This window comes from Dryobates pubescens, chromosome 25 (genome assembly GCF_014839835.1).
Source record: "Dryobates pubescens isolate bDryPub1 chromosome 25, bDryPub1.pri, whole genome shotgun sequence".
Classification (NCBI taxonomy): Eukaryota; Metazoa; Chordata; class Aves; order Piciformes; family Picidae; genus Dryobates; species Dryobates pubescens.
The window spans coordinates 10411795-10429619 of NC_071636.1; the positions used below are offsets into that span (position 1 = coordinate 10411795).

A 17825-nucleotide genomic window follows, 5' to 3' on the forward strand; every position below is an offset into this window, starting at 1 on the left:
GTTCTTTCAAGGATTTCACAATGTCTGACAATTTCAATCTATTAGCTATCTTTCTGCCCACAGAGATCATGATTAGCCAGTAAACTTGCCCTTTCAATTCACTCAAAGCTTCAATCTATTCCATCTGTGCTCTCTGAACCTTTCATTTCCAATAGGTTCAGGCTAATTCAGAGCAGCCAGGGAGGCTGACAAGCTCTACCTTTTTTTTTCACATCCTCAGGGCTACATGCTGACATCTTGAAAAGAACTTGGAAATAAATATCATACCTCTACTTTCACACAACAAAATCATTTATTTGCATTTCATTAAGGAAGCACACAGGTATAATTAGGAATTGGTCCTTGACTCGAACAGCCATTTGCCCCCATGCTGGTCTAACCATTCCCCTGTAATAAAATAAAATGCTCTTGCAATCTTACAGACTTTGACCTAAAAGCTGGATGCCTTAAGAATCAAGATGGATGTAATTAAAACAAACAAACAAACAAGACAATTGCAGCTCTGATGCATATCAGTAAGCATTTGTAAGAGTCCTTGCATCCTTGCATCTTGACACACACAAACTAATAGCAGTGGTACTTGTGACAGATTTACAACTCCCAGATGGCATTTGTCTACCAGCGTGTGTATTCTGGCAGTGGAAGAGAAAAAGGAGGGTCAGGAACAGGAAGCCTTCATGAGATATGATGAGCCATTAAGACTTACCAATTTAGTCACAGCACTAGTTCATAAGGAAAGAAAAAAATAAGTAAGTGACTAAGAACTAGGAACTGCCTGGGTGATAGGCAGCTGTGAGAGATCTCATACAATAGTAGTCTGTGATGCTTAGTACGGAACTGAAAGCCAAAGAGAAAATGCTAGGCTGGCCGTGATCCACAATTATGAAAGGGGGATGCTCAGCTTTTTTGGAAACAGTTGCAACAGCTATTGGTGATGGCTGAAAATGACCACAGCTATGTGACTGGGGCAAGGAAATAAAATCCCAGTTTCTTCCTGGAAACTCTTCTGTCCTGCATCTTCCTCACCATACTGCAGGTGTGTAGAAGGAATGAGATGTTACTTTGGTAAGGCTTATCAGCTGAAAATGACAATCATAAGCACAGCAAGTGATCACTGATGAACTGTTTTCTATTTTGACACATTTCTGTGCCATTCCATAAGCTTGAACAACATCTGATTTCCATAATTATGGTGGGGTTTTTTCCTACAAGAGAACAAGAATAAAAAGGTCTGAGAGCAGATTACTGGAAGTACAGCTCAATATCACAAAAAGAGAGCGTAACTGCAGGCTACAGAGGCACACACTCAGCCCTTTTTCACCTCAGAGCAGCCTCAGGGTGAAATTATTCACAATCTCATATCTGTTGGAAAGCTTTTCTGTTTGGTGGGTTAGTTTTCCATTAGATCACGGAGCTGAACCACCTCAGCTGCAGTACTGTTGGAGCTGGGGACTGCAAAAAGAAATCCTATATAAATCTGAAAAAAACAAAAGATCAGTTTTCAGATGGACCCATCAGCTCCCTGCATGGTTCACTTCTCAAGTACATAAATGCCAATGCCACACAAGGAGGAGAGACTGCAGCAGCCCCAGCTGAGGCTGACTTGGCCTGCTGAGGTGCCATACCACTCATGTTCATTTTCAGGTCAGATTCAGCCTAGTAAAGAATGATTAGAGATTTTCTTCTGCTGCTTGCAGTCTAGAATTAAGTGAACAAAATTCAACACCTAAGATACAGGAAAGCACCACTGTTGAGCTACTGTGCTAGCACTACATCTCTGTTCCTCTTTTTTGTTGTTTTTTTTTTTTTTTGTAATTTCCAGAAAAGGTCTGTCAAAACCATTTTCTACAGCCAAATTACAAAAATTCTGCACATTTCTGGTGTCAAGCTAGACCTTGACTCCAAAAGACTTATTGTTCCTTGCTGTGTTTTCACAGCACTTATCACAGTTTTCACTGCAATATAAAATACTATGTCAGTTCATTATTTCTATCTCTAAGTTGCATGGTATCTCTAGTACCACACAATGCATCATTTCTCTGTTACCAGCACATTTGATGACTACTTGTCCAGGGCAGAAGGCAAGTTCCATTGGAAAAGCTGTGCAATCTACTCCAACTGAGAATGAAACAAAAAAATTTCCAATGGCACCTTTTGTGAGCAGGTCAAGGAAGGACACCAAGGGCATTTGCAAAGTGGGAGACCTTCCATTATGCAAAGGAAAGAATGCTGAGAAAATCATTTATTACTGGAAAAAAAAGTGAGAATTAAGAGGCTCACACAAATGAAAAAATAGTTTACTGCAAAAGCAAAAGGAATTACTTTCAACCACTGAATGTAAAGTAATTGAGCCAGTTATTTTCCTCTTCCTTCCAAGCAGGTGAAATAAAGTACAAAATATTTCATATGAGATTTTTATGAAAACAAGAAAAAATTTATCTGGGCTGATTGTGATTTGAGTGCATTTTAGGAGAAATTAAGATTTATTTATTCCATGAAAAACTGCAGCACTGCAATATTTGGTTTGGTCTGACACTAAACAGTGTCCCACTGGTTTAAAAATTCCAGAGTATTTCACCTGTTCTGCTGAACAGAGCAAAGCTTCTTTTCCAGCTTTCCACTATTTGACTGTATGGTAGATGCCCAATTCCCCAGTCCCCTGTTTCAGCTTAGTTCTTTAGCCAGAGCCTCCTCAGAAAAAGAAACCTCTGACTTCTGACCATTTCATGTAGAAGGGAGTGTCCTCTTAGGCTTTAATTACTGTGAGGGCAATTTTGCAGTTTGGCAGAATACCAGTTTCATAGGTTAAGGTCAAATATATATGTGACTTGCCTATGGGCTATGGTACAGGCATGTGTGAGGGATTCTGAGGACATTAGACCTCCCGGGATTGTTCTGGTGATGGGCATTGTCTGTGCAGTTATTATCTGCCTGAAGCAGGCCACAGAGCACAGGAAGCAGATAATCTGATTTTCAGTGTTATGCGGTCTTCACAATTCCATTCTTCACTACCAGTTTGTACTCTGCAAAGTAGTAGCACAGAACAGAATACAGAGTTTGATCTTTATTTCTTCTTCTTGTCTCCCAACTTTCATAAATTTCTTCTTGCTTGCCCTCAATTTCCTGGGCTCCCAACCTAGGTTTCCAATTATTTTCTGGTAACTCCTACAGGTCAGAAATACAAGTTCAGTGTCATCTCAAAACCTAAGATTACATAGTCTGCTTTCCTGCAAGTCCCTTCTGTTCATTTCAGTGCTAAAAACAAGACTTGGACTTGCAATGGGAAGAAAAACAGTACCTGTATTTAAGCAGGCAAGAGAAAATACAAGAACTGATTGTCTGAGAGAGACATTGATTCAGTCATTGGAGAAGAAAATGAAGAGGTTCCAGAAAACAGCATTTGTAAAGGACCAGTAGGATTTAGACCAGGACAAATCCAATAGATCAGCTATTCCTAAGACAGATGTCAAAGAAGCATAAAATATAACTGAAACGGCTATAATAATTCCATAGGCTCCAGATGAGATTTTGATAGCACCTGTCTGACAGAAGATAGAACAAGTCTGAGAATGTGTAGTTTCTCTGACAAATGGACCAAACTGGCAGAAAAACTCTGCAACAAGTCAAAGACCACACTTAAGAGGCCAGGGGAACAGTGCAGTGTCACCACAGATAGGAAATCTAGAATGGCTACTGTTCTCAAGTTGAAAACAGAAATGAGAGTGCACTTACTAGGAAAAAGGTTGGGCTTTAGCTATGCACAGTATGAACTGAAACACTGGAGAAGTCCTGTTACACTAAACAACATCCTGCAAGGCTCTCTGCATTTTGGGCAGAATTTTTCGTGATCACTATCTCCCAAAACCCTTTTGGATATAACTTGTAGGACATAAATATTTCATGTTTGACAGAGCCTGAAAGATTATCCCATGATCAACTGCAACAGCTAAAATTGTCCGAGCTCTACGAATGCTTCCCCCTGCACCTAAAGGCAGTTACTATCAGGACGTCTCTGAGAGGGATCTCCACTTTTGAATTCCCTATTCCTGATTCAGACTGCCAAAGCCCAGATTTGTTAGCACTGCAAATATGCTGCCAAATTCATCATTCTTTCTGAAGCTGCTGAAAAGGGTAGAGTTGAAAAGAGTCTCTTCATGAACCGTCCTTTTTATGATTATTGATGCAATCTGATAATTTGTTGAGAACCTATAATGCACACAAAGACATTCTAAGCATCAAGACTACAAATACTGTAACAAAGGTCTGCTATATTTATATTCTCCTCTTACAAGCATTTCTCCTTTTTCAGGGTCTGTTCCAAACCGCATGCATAATTCTGATAGGAATAGCAGAAAGGATGAAAGGAGCATATGACTGCATATAAATAGAAAGAAAACAAACAAATAAATGCTTCAACAGTGATTATTGTACCATTACTCTGATCTATTGCTACTCAGATAAAGAGTCTAAACAAAAAGGCAAGAAAAGACACAGATGATGCTGATATAGGTACTTTAAACCACTGCAGCAGAAACAGCAGGGAACATTTACAGCAATATCCAAAGTTACACAGGACAAAGGGGGAAAAAAGGAGGGAAAAGGGTAGCAGCAGCAGCAAACATCTGGGTAAGGATCACAGATTTTAAGTATTTACCTTAGTTAGCATTTCAAGCACTAGCAAAAGCAAACAGAACAGAGCAGAAATGCCACTTAAATTACCAACCTGCTGGGTAACGTTTGGGAACTACCATTTTGCTTTGTCAAGAGAATTCATAGTGATGTTTACTTTATATCTTTTCTAACCTAAAATTGAACCCTTTCAAATGCTGGACCTTGAGAAGCTGGGAGACTTCAAAAGACAGCAAGTCCAAAGAATTCTACATGGATGCAAAGATGAGAACCCAAAGAGAACCTGCACTTGAATGTAGTATTACTAAGATAGTCCATGATCTTTCAACCAAACCAGCCAGAAGAATGTAAGAAAACCTGCAAAGACTGAAGTTTGATGGAATCAGAAAACTTTGTACATACAGCTCTGCTGTTGACCATTTATTTAATGATGATGGAACTGTCTGTTTCTCCAGCTGCAAAGAAGGAATCTTGCCAGTTTTCCCACAAATGGTACCACCATGTGCATATTCCACAGGTTAAGAATGTTAATTGCCTTTATTGCCCTCAAAAGGTTCCAAAGCTAATGACGGCTGTGGATAGTTCTTTTGTATGAAGGCTGAAAAACTGCCTCACTCAAAATGCCACAGGAGCGTGGAAGACTGCTTTTCTTGGGGACCTCAGCAACAGTTTTTCTGAAGTAATCAGCTAGAAAGAAAGGTTCAGCTACCTTATACTGGTTCCCTACAGAGATCTACAAACCTGTACTAGTAATGTGCAGGGCATAGAGAAGACAAAAGAAACTCATGCTTCAGATGGAAACCTTCATCTTGGGTGAAGCACACAGTCCATGTAATTCAGAAAAAAAAGAACTTATGGAGCACAGCACAGGATTCTGTCTGATTCTCTCTGTGTTCTTATTTAGTAAGCTCAGAAGTTCAGAAGAATCTGTTTATTTTGACTGTTCCAGTTTTCATGTCCCATCATAACAGAAGAGACTACTCAACAGTTTCTTTCATCAGCTGACCTCATCACCACCACTGTTCACTATATTTGCAATGTACTAACATGAAGGAGCTTAAAATAAACCTCAAAGACTTGACAGGGCAGAGAAGGAAATCTGTACCATCTGCCAAAAAGCCCCCACATTTTTTCATTGTAAGTGGTTTGCTGCATTATTAATACAGATATCCAAAATCTGGTGGGTATCTTCAGTAGTTTAGTAACATGGATTATAGCAGAAAGAAATATAAAACCATCTTTATGACATCTTTCTATAAGAAGCTTTTTACGTTGCCTTTATCATGTTGCTGTTTGAAAAGGTTTAGATAGATCATTAATTGTAACATCATGGGATGAGATCTACTTAAGCTCTTAGAATTTTTTAATCACACAGATGCTTTCATGATTATCTTTGGGTTTTTTCCCCCCTCCCACAATTCTTCTCTATTCTTACTGGCCTCTGAGTTGTTAATGTTCTCCAGTGATCAGGCCAATCAGAATGCCACTTTCCAATTTCTAACTCAGCCACTACTAATTAATCATTTTAATGTGGTAAATTGTATATTCTCATCTAAGAAGAGGTACAGGTATTGTATAAGCAGCAAGTAAACCAGGTCCTGTTCTGAACAACTTGTGTTCTGAGTGGATAAGACAGTTTAAAGGGGAAAGGGAAAACACAGAACTGATTTTCCAAAGGTTACAGAAAGCCAGTGGGTACTCCGACTCCTAAATCACCATCTTGAACCACCACATTCCTCAGCTTTCATAGAGAAGGAAACACCAACAAAGTAAAAGGATTGTATTTCTGTGAAAGGATAATAATAGCCACCTAAAAAAAAAGGGGGGGGGGGACAAGAAATAATGCTTTTAAAGGTCATATAAAAAATAAACTAGTACTATTAGAAGACCATTCCAAGCCATCAATCATTTTCCCATTTTAAAGTCTATCAAAGAGAGCTATGTCTGCCCCCATAAAATACCAAACAGTATGCAATCCTCAATTTTGTTGGAGAAGCCAATGTTTATGGATAGCTTTCCTGCAGAAATTTTGTTTATTTGTAAAAATACAGAGCATGCTGTCACGGCTGTAGTACAGGCTGGCTCAGTGGAAACCCATTAAAACCACTTTACTGGGCAGATGGTGTCAAAGAGTCAGAAGTATATAACAGAATCCTACTGTGCACAAGTGTTCAGTATGCAAGAAATCATCTCTTATCAGACAACTGCTGCAGGGGACACAGTCAACCACAAAGGAAAGAGCAGAGCACAGCTAAAGTCTTGATAGCCTTACCACTCTTTGCCCAATAATATGGAAAATGATATGGAATAAAAGAACCTTAACAGATAAACCCTGCCTAAAAAAGGGAAGACCTATGGAGAGCATCATATCAAGCTCTAACTTGCTTTTACTGTTATTCACTGACAGTGTAACTATTCTTTGTCATTAAAAAGAATACCACAACTCAGAAAGACTAGAGATTTGAAAAGTTCCCACTAAATTTTCAATTGCCCTCTTTTCACACCCTGATCTGCAGGATTGCTGAGCAGTTGCATTTCAGCAGGATTTCTGAGAATGGGTACAAAGAAACCTAGAGACACCTGGAAATAGTGGCCTTGCCACTACAGTCTAAAAGATGACAAATTTCAATTAGTTATATACTGGGTGTACACTAGCACAGCAGTAGATTCTGAGACACTCCTTTTTCATATATTGCTTTTCCATTCTCTTTTACATAAGGTAGACCAAGATTTTCTAGTGTTTTCATATGAGCCTAATTCAGTTGATAAGCTTAACACCTAACAAAGCACCTAACTCTGACTTAAAGAGATCCTATGATCTGAGTTAAACAGATCCTAAACAGAACAGACACTGTGTAGATTAGTGTAAATGGGACAGATTAGTGAAAACTAAAAGTATCCAAGGCATGCTGCTCACAGAGTAACAATGTATGGTAATGAACTTCCAGAGTCTGTATGCACCTCTTTCCTCTACTGGGCAGGATTAGGATTGCCCAATTCTGCCCCAAGTCCCATATTGCTGACCACATAAAGATATCCTTCTTCAGCTCAAGAGCTCCAGACTTGTGAACCTGCAAATACTGGATCCCATTTTTGTTTCTGAAAATGTGCTAAAGATGACAGGACGGTCACTGCTGATACTTTGTGGGTTTACACATTTGTTACACTGGGAAGTTTTGTCAGAACTGAACAGTTAATTCAACAGTAGCTCAAAACATAATTCACTGCAACACCAAGACATCCTTCACGCCAGGGAAAGCTGACAATACACCTCACATTGCTAACAGCAATGCAGGAAGTTAAACACAGGAGTTTGCCATGCATAGACAGGAAAACCAGTCACCCAATGTGTACTGCCAAGTTACAATTAACTAAATGAGACTGATTACATTATGACAGAAAGGCTGTGGTGGGTTTCTACTCAATCTGTGGGAAATTTTCCTAGGCATCCGCCTAAAACTGCCACAATGGCAAAACTCTGAAGGACAATTACAGGTATTCCAATGGTAAATTACCACTGTTTTCTTTGCTTGAATACAAAAGGAATGAGTCACTATGGCTCAGTGGAAAAATGGGGGAAATTATGTGTTGATCTAGAGCCTTGGATAAATGTGTGGAATGAAGGCTGAGTGGCATTATTTCCTCCACTGTATTATGGATTGGATTAATATTCAGAGACACTATTGGCTAGTTATCTCTGACAACTTTGGATTCCTCCTCTCATACAATGAATTTACACAATGTATACTGAAGACATAAAAAGTACACTTTTAAAATATATATAAATAAAAGCAAGTAAGTGATGTTGAGGACCAACAACATTAAAGGGTCTGAGATTATTCAGAATTAAACAAGACTAAACTCTCTGACTCAGAGGATTTTTTTTTAGCATGCAAGACATGCAGTCTCATCTGTGTGAGTATCTGGACATCTGCTTTGCTCCTCAGCAAGAGGTCTGCAGATTAACTGCTCAACAGTCTGCCTACCTTGAAAGCAAATAGACAAAAGACATACTGTAGAACATCCTGGTTCAGCTAGAGAGCACACTTCTCCTGTTGCTCCTTGGTCTATCCTGTGAAGTTGTATAAGCCAAGAATAATGTGTGTTGACATCTTTCCATACTTCTGCTTGGCATGAGTAATATTATTCTCCCTGCTACTGTTTTCTGCATAAATAGCTTACTTTATATATATATATATATATATATATATATATATATATATAATTTGTATTATTCAATCTTCTTCTCCTTTCTCATGGTCTATATGGTCATTTTTACATGTGGCTTTATTTCGCTTGTGCTAACTGCAAACTAATGAAGCCCACTATATTCCACCAAGGAGAAGAAGACCTATGAAGATTAAAAGACACCATTAGCAGAAAAGTAAATGAGCATAAAATAGTATTGAATAAATTAAATGGGAAATGATTACTAAACATTAGCAGAGCAAATTTCTGGAACACTTTCTTATCCAAATGTTTTTAAACAGCATTGTGACAAAAAAAAAAACCCTCCTTATTTACAAATAAATCTTCAACTAACTAAACAAAACAAAACAATTAAAAGTAGTTTTAAAAACAGAGCTAGGTGGGTATGCGAGAAGGTGAAGTGACTACAGGAAGAAGGAACAGGTCTTCTATTTTGCAGGTTTGGGGAAATGTGGCATTTGAACAGATACATCTGCTACCAACCGTCTCTGCATGTACAAGAAACAAAAATATGTGCATTTTTCTGAGCAACTTTCAGGGAGAATACTGTCTGCAACACAAAAAAACTCCTTCCAGAAACCTTTCTAAGTAAAAGAAAAAAAAAAAAAAAACAAGAAAAAAAAACAACAAACAACAAGAAACAAACAACTAAATCAAAACCAAGAGTGAGGGTGTAAGAACAAACAAACATCCTCTGTGAGTACAGCAGAAGCCTTTTAGGAAGTTAATTGACCCTACCGCGCAGATGCCATTAAGTGACTGGCAGACTACTCCTACACTGCTTCACTGAACCACTACTCAATGTTGATTTAAGTGAACCTATGCTACAGTGGATTAGAAACACTTACACCATCAGTGATTGTGTCTGAAGTACTGAGAATACCAAACAGTTCAAAGAAATAATTTAAATCACTAGTTAGCCTCAATACAGTGGTTTTTCTCAATCGTTTAAGTACAAGAGACATCTAACTTTTTGAAAGAAATCCAAACCATCTTCCACAGTATTGTCACAAAAGTCTTTGTTTACAACCAAACACAAACTGGGATGCACTCTGGAAGCATCCTTGTTACTTCTATTTCCTCCTTTTGTTTTTGTTTTTTTTTTTTTTCCCTAGTTTGCATGCATAACGTTTCTGGCACTGGTTTCACAAAACTGCTCAGATGTTCTATGAATCACCACTGGTGTGTGGGCCACAGGCTGAAACACACCACTCCAGAAAACTCTGTCTACACTCTGAATTAAAGTCTACTAGGGGCAATGAAACCCCATGTACCAGCTGAGCTCTGGATCACACTCACTGTGGATCAGCAGAAGGATATATTTTATATTACAAAGCTGGAACCCTCTAGGTCAAGTTTAAGTGACACTACTACAGTAGAAAGTGGAAGCTTGCATAGATACTACACAGCCTGTACCTCTTTGGAGGATGAAGACTTTCGATCCATTAACTCTGGGGCCACCATCTAACACCTTACTCTGGAATTAAGTATATTCAATAAAAGAAATCAGGGGCATGAAGAAGTCAATTCTCATTCTACAGTTAACTTCCCCCCTGTGGAGGAGGGTGAAGTAGCCTAACATCCTCAAATATGTACTTTGAATCTGTTACTAATAATTAGTGCTATCTAAATGTCTCTGAACTATTTAAAATCCACTTCATTTTGAACTGCCATTAATAATGCAGCAGGTAATATTACAAAGACTGGTGAAAATCAAGTAATTTAATGTAACACTTTCTAAACCAAACCTGCAATGAATCTCAGCTGCCTCTTCAGCTTCTCTGCAATCAATCTGTCTGCAGTCATGTTTATGTATCCATAGACCTGCGATAGACTGCCACCAGATTTGGCATCTGCAACAACCTCAGGAGCTTCATTTAGTGTGAATGCAGCATGAAAAATCAAATTATCTTTCGATTCTCTCTTTTATTAAATAAAACTTATCTTTATTGAATAAAAATGCTTTTATTAATATCTAAAACATTGGTTGGTGTCACTGAGCCCGCCAGTCCTGTGTAACTAATAAAAGAACAGACAGAAGTAAAAGATGAGAACATTACAGGGAAGCATTAGAGAGCAAATCACATTAAGTCAGTATTGCAGCTGACAAATAAAACATGGGTATAGCTATAGAATTTTTAAATTTAGTTCTGAATTTATTATTTTTACTGAAATTGGAATGGGGCTTGTCCCAGAAGTACACTGTGGCAAGAAGCACAATGGGAGGCGGGGGGGGGAAAGGTATAACTTAGTTTCCCCTTCCCTTGTATAATGCCTCAAACAACTCTTAAGTTCAATACAGCTGGGACAAAGTACAAAAACTTGGGGTTTATGGGAAGAGCTTGAACATTAAGCTAGAAAGATTTCCTTTAACTTTTGGGCTTTTAAGAAAACATGTTTGGTTTATGCACACAGGGAAAGCTTACAAGGAAAACTCTTACTGACCACACCTGTCACTTATGCTCAGTTAAGTAGTGCTCGTCTGAAATCAGCATGCAATGATGTTTTTATACACATCAATTACACAGAGCAACAGGTACCTATGATGAGTCTGTCCACAAGTAACATCAGCACTGATACTTTGAGCAAATGATTTGTCCCTCATCATCACAATCAAAGCCTATCAACATGAACTGAAATTCAGACATCAACTCCTGTTTAACCATCACCAAGGAGAGAAAGCAACAAAAGACCATATATCGTAAAACTGATAAAATTGCCTTCAATTTTAATCCCATATACAGCACTATTTTCCCTTACTGATACACTAGCTGTATTCCAGAGTAATGAACTCCAAAGTCAGTAGTGCTGAAACACAGCTGGTTGTACCCCTCAGCTTATCATTTTCTGTGTTTCTGCTTATATCAAGTCCAGGGTGCACTTCAGTGCACACAAAGATATTCAGAAATGACCCACAGCCTGCTGGATGATAGACCACAACTAACAAGCTTGACTGTGTAGTTCTTTGTATGCCACTACCCCCACTGAAGCCAGTGGATGCACAAGTGAGATTAAAGCAAGGGGAAGTGGCTTCCTATATATCTTTGTGAACTTAGTTGTTGTTCTCCCAGGCAAGCAGCACCAGAACAAGGGGACACAGTCTCAAGCTGTGCCAGAGGAGGTTTAGACTCGAGGTGAGGAAAAAGTTCTTCACTGAGCGAGTCATTCGTCATTGGAATGGGCTGCCCAGGGAGGTGGTGGAGTCACCGTCCCTGGAGGTGTTCAAGGGGAGATTGGACATGGCACTTGGTGCCATGGTCTAGTTGTGAGGTCTGTTGGGACAGGTTGGACTTGATGATCCTTGGGGTCTCTTCCAACCTTGGTTATACTGTGATACTGTAATTGCCTGAAATCATCATTCAGCAATGTGGACAGAATGACAAATTCTGATACTAAGTATCATCACGGAATCAATAAAATCATGCAGACAAAGTCAAATAATAGAGTTTTTCCACAATGAGACAAAAGATTCACAGTATAAGATTCAATGGAAATCAAGAGGGTTCAAAGGATTCAGTAACATGGACAATTCCAAAGGAAACAGGCAATTTAAATCCAAATATCCAGTTAGTTCTCCCCTATAAAGCAGTGAAAAACAAATATTTGAGTGTTTGGTTTCTGGGAGATATCCACACACAGAGTTTCCTATACTAGAAGACATCACTGCACATATACTACTCACATCTCTAGCCTGTGGGGAGCACTTGTAGGGGTACGTAAGGTACTCCTGCCTCAGACAGTTGCCAAGCCTCAACATTTATAGAAACTGAGAGATAAAGAAAATCAAAACAGCAGCTCTGCGGCCTGAGATCTCATTAGAAAGTGACTCGCAGGAAGACTTCAGCCCAGGATGACAGAAAAGAACAAGGAATTCCCACCAGAACGCAGAGAAAAAAGTCATTAAAATACTCACTTGTTTTGTTACTGTCTACTTAGACCTGAACTCAACTAAATCAAGGTTTTTAATCGGACAACAAACATAACATAAAAGGGTCCTCAATCTTAATTCTCACAATATACATCCTTAATTTGTTTAGTGTCTTGCAGGAGATGCTCAGTTCATCATAGACTTAGGTTGTTCAAGGAAAGCATTGAAGTTTCAACTTTACTCCAATGAGAGGTTATCCCCTTAACAAGGGGGGAAAATGCCCACATTACTGGGGCTGTTGTATTAGTCTGTTTTTTCATTAATATCAACTGGACTCATTTTTTTAATTGAGTATTTCTGAAGAATATTTTACTCAGTTGATATCACTTAGAAAAATCTCCAACTGACTGAGGGTTGGCTCCCTAGGACTGCAGAAACCTCCTAGCTGAAGACAAAACTGTGAAATGCAACTACCTCCATAACTACACTTACATAGCCTTATACATAGAATACATAGAATAAACCAGGTTGGAAGAGACCTTCAAGATCATCACGTCCAACCCATCAACCGTCAACACCACCTAAACAACTAACCCATGGCACCAAGCACCCCATCAAGTCTTCTCCTGAAAACCTCCAATGATGGCGACTCCACCACCTCCCCAGGCAGCCCATTCCAATGGGCAATCACTCTTTCTGTATAGAACTTTTTCCTAACATCTAGCCTGAATGTCCCCTGGCGCAGCCTGAGACTGTGTCCTCTTGTCCTGGTACTGGCTGCCTGGGAGAAGAGACCAACCTCTGCCTGTCTACAACCTCCCTTCAGGTAGTTGTAGAGAGTAATAAGGTCACCCCTGAGTCTCCTCTTCTCCAGGCTAAGCAACCCCAGCTCCCTCAGCCTCTCCTCGTAGGACTCTGTCCTTTAGTCTACATATATATGCACACACAGAGATATATAATTAGATTAACAATATGTATGGATTCCACCATCAGTGACAAATTGTTCTGATAGGCACATGAAACTTATTATTGAAAACAACTTTGGATTTCTCAGGCTGGAGTGATTTTCTGCCTTTACAAGATAAAAGCAAAGCAAAACTGCAACGCTATTCTCAAGAATTCAACATTATTACCTGAAAGATTTGGAAACTGTGCAGTAAAAAGGTGCGTTGCCATGGTTCTGAGTAATCAGCAACAGACCTGTACACAATAGACAGCTGATTGCTGTTGCATGTTAAAAGATTTTTTATCTCTTTAGGAAAACTTTGTCATCGTGTCATAAATGAGAGAGTTTTTCTATCAGCAACAGAAAGGCATCAAAGAAACATTCCCTGTAGTAGTAATCAAGCCTCATTATTTTTTTTTTTGGTTTTTCATCTTATGGGGTGGGGGTGGATCAGCCTTTTATACTGTCAACTTTATACTGTAAATCTCTGGAACACTCTGGTCTTTTCAGAGTGTGCTAAGGCACAGAAGTACAGATGGAGTCTGTAACCAGGTATAGAAGTAGACAATTGCATTGAAGACAGAGATCTGTATCACTAAACCTGCTGTCAAACCAATCAGGTGGTAGAATATTGGATATCTGAAGTACAAACTAAATAGCACAGATGATACCAGTAATTCTAATGGGATCTTGTGTAGCTGGTTTAAAGACACATCAGATCTAGTGAGACTTCACAACCACAATACACAGAAAATCTCATCAGTTTTTATAGCATTGTTTTTCCACCTTAGAGGCCTCTTTTCCAAGTCTGATTTTTCTGCCTATGTTTAGCTTTCAAAGGAGATGTAAGAGACACTTAAGAATAAAATCACATATGAATGTTATAATTGCTGAGCTGGCAATAAAGCAAACAGTGTGCTCTGTAGGACTGAAATGCCACTCATACTCCAATCCTGGAATAACCTGCAATCTCAGTCAAACACTATGTTAATGCAGTGTTAAGGCTGCAAGCTGAAACACCCCAAAAAGACCTGGAGATTAAAAAGTTAATTTTCTTACTGCATTGCTAGCCTATCCAAAGTACTGATATTGCTTATAATAAAACACAGAATTCACAGCCTAGCTGGGAAATCAAGAGCTACTGGTGTGCACTGTGAATGAAGCAATCTTTTCAAAAGAATCAGACTTTCAATCCCTGCTGCTAATGCATTTCCAATTGCAACTTTAAAACTATACTTATGTAGGCACTGCATTCAGGTAATATTTGTGGAGGCTTATGATTTTGTTCCTTTATTTCTTAACCTGTTCTAAGGGAAAAAATAAAGGAGGATAGGTGAATTTGATACAGGGAACCACCACAGAAATACACAGATGTGTATTTTGTCTTTTGTCTTTTCAGTTCTGGATACACAGTAATTAGTAAAAATAATTCAGTTAAGCAAAAAAAAGGTGTTGACATTAATACTTTGTAAAACAGTGATGTTTACAAGCATAACTCTTGCAAAATCATAGACTAAATGCATATGCTATTATTCCTCTCTGAAGACTAACCACATCTGAACTTTAATTTTGTTTTTCTGCCAAAATACAGCTGTTGATGCACAATGTCTTCTCAGTAGAAATATTTTTCTCCTAATTTATATTCCACAGGAATGCTCTGAATCATCTAAACCAAGTCTTGGGGAAAAAAATGCATTCACCCTTTGGCTGAGTCCATAGATGAAAACTTTACGTTCAAAGGAGGATTTAAATGTGTGCATTGTCTCTGTGATGGTTTTCTGATTCTTACTGTAAACACACTCGAGGGCAACAAGAAGGTATCACTGAGTCATCTGAAGTCATGATGTCAGGACATTCAAACTCTGTTTGGCATGCAGAATAACAGATGCCTAGAGTTCAGATTCTCATAAAAGCTCTTCAGCATTTCAGCGAGCACTTATTTCTCTGGTCCAGTAGAACATTGCCAACCATTCTGAGAGACTGGATTTTTAATTTGAAAGATTGCCCAGAAGATGACAGTGGGGCAGCTAACTGAAGTAGCTTGTAGCACTGAAGATTTCAGATTTCCAGATAACAAACCCTTTGCAATCCAAAGCTGAGTTACCAGCTAAGCTCATCACCAGCATCTACTACCTGATCAAAAGTATAATAGACGGGTAACAAATGCATCAGTAAAAGGGCAGACTGTTTCTCAGAGTCAACCAAGGAAAAATCCTGCCACTCAGGATTTCCCATCACGATACGTTGGGTTTTGGCTAGCACATGACTCCCCCCAAGCCTTTTAGGCATGAATTGTGGGTATCAACATTCAAAGCATTACAGATAGAGGGGACAGAAGCTGTGTGTGCAAAATAAACAAGAAACGAGATGCAGTGAAACAGTCAGAAGAGGCTGAGACTTACCTTTGGAAAAAACTGCTGCCAGGCTCAAGAGGAGAGGTGACAACAGATGCCCCATATTGCTAATCCCAGAAGCGCACATCCTAAGGTTTGTGGAGAAGTTAGGGTTCAGTTTCACACACTTTCTTGTCAAAATAAAAATCGGTCAGCTGGAGAGGCTGCATTTTCAGAAAAGGTCATCTGGAGAGCGCAAAAGGCATTTCCTTCCGAGAGAGGACTTACTTTAGCTTTGACCCTCCCCTTTCCTCCCTCCTGTCTTCAAAACAGATGATGCTGTGAAAGAAAACCCCTCTCCTCTCTGTGGATAAATAAGAAACAGTTCTGGTTAAAATCTCAGTCCCGAGCCACAGCTGCCTGAAGCACACAAGCAGACCCCGACCCCGGCACACCCCAGCAGGATCGGGCAACGGGCAGGGGCTGCACCCCCAGCTCCTCCGGCGGACACCCCTCTGCCTGCGGCCAGCCTGCGCCTCACAAAGCCAGTGCCTGCACACCCGGGCGTGACAAAGTTTTCCTTTAGGTGATGCTGATCAGCCCTGCAAACATCCAGACGCGCAGGCAGGGGGCTGTTGGTGCGCGCTCGCTCTTTTTTGTTTTTAAGTTCTCAGTTCCCTCATTGACTTGTTTGACTTTCTGCAGGGGAGGGAGGGGGCGAGCGCGGCTCCCTGCAGAAGGTCATTGCCCCAGACGCGCTCACTGCTCCCGGGGCCGGCGAGCGCAGCGACCGTGGCCGGCGGAGACCTGCCGCCCCAGCGGATGCTGCTCGGCTGGAGACCGAACCGGGGAGCCTGCCCCAGCCCGCCCGCTCTCCCGCCTCCGCCGGCCCGGGCCCATCCTACGCGTGCTGCGGCTGCTATTTACAGAGAGACAGAGATTAAAGCCGGGAGGTCTCGCGAAAGATAACAAAAAAAGAGGGAAACAAATAAATAAATAAGCACCCGACCCAAGCCCCGCCTCGCACCAGGCAGCCCGGCAGCCCCAATCGCCGGGCAGCGGAGCGCGGAGCGGGGCGGAGCAGGGCGGAGCGGGGCGGGGCTGACCGGCCCGGTCCTAGCCGACCCCGGCCGCGGCTGGGCGCGGAGGCGGTCGGGGGATAGCTGGTATAGCTGCTGCCAGGTGGTGGTGCCCAGGGGCGGCTCACTCTGGACTGGAGAGCAGAGAGGGGCCTCCGAGGGGACGGGCAGAGAGCGGCATCTCTGGCAGCGCCGGGCTCAGGGGGTCGCGGCTGCTCCGCGGCGGAGTGTGACAGTCAGCTCCCCCAGACCCTGTTTCCACGGACGGCCCCGTGCCGTGCCGAGCCCCCCAGCTCCGCGACCGCGGTGTGAGCGCAGAGCGGCAGCCGGAGAGAGCGCTGCTGGCGGTGCCCGGGTTGGACCCGGCGGGAGCCAGGCGCCCCGGGGCTTGCACAAAGCTCGCTTCTCCCGGCACCCAAACAAACCGCGTCCCTCCGGCTGCCAGCAGCGGCAGAGCAGGGCGCGTTGGCATCTGGCGCTGTCGCACGTGGGGAGCTTTGGCTCCTGCCCTCACCCAAACTCATCAAGCATTCAGCTCTCTCCGAGCCGCTGAACCACCCGTGAGCCCGGCGAAGTATGGTGCAGCCGGGATGGGGAAATAATGCGAAGACTGTGTAGCAAAATACTTCATGCATATTGCAAGAACAGCAGGAAAACCACCTACATTTGATCTAAGTAGCGTTCAGAAGTGGTGAGGGAAAGTAACCGACCTCAGGTTTTCCATTACAGATGGCACCAATGTGAGAAGCATTCTGCTGATA

At 41.2% G+C, this 17825-nt stretch overlaps 1 protein-coding gene across 1 annotated transcript in view; it reads right to left on the bottom strand.

Annotated features, from left to right (window-relative positions):
• Window positions 1-16930, bottom strand: part of TMEM132D (transmembrane protein 132D) — a 283554-nt gene extending 266624 nt beyond the window's left edge. The window contains exon 1 of the mRNA XM_054173066.1: window positions 16055-16930. Within this exon, the coding sequence (XP_054029041.1) occupies window positions 16055-16133 (79 nt within the window). The 5' untranslated portion in view covers window positions 16134-16930. The remainder of the gene's footprint in view (window positions 1-16054) is intronic.
• Between the last annotated feature and the right edge of the window lie 895 nt (window positions 16931-17825).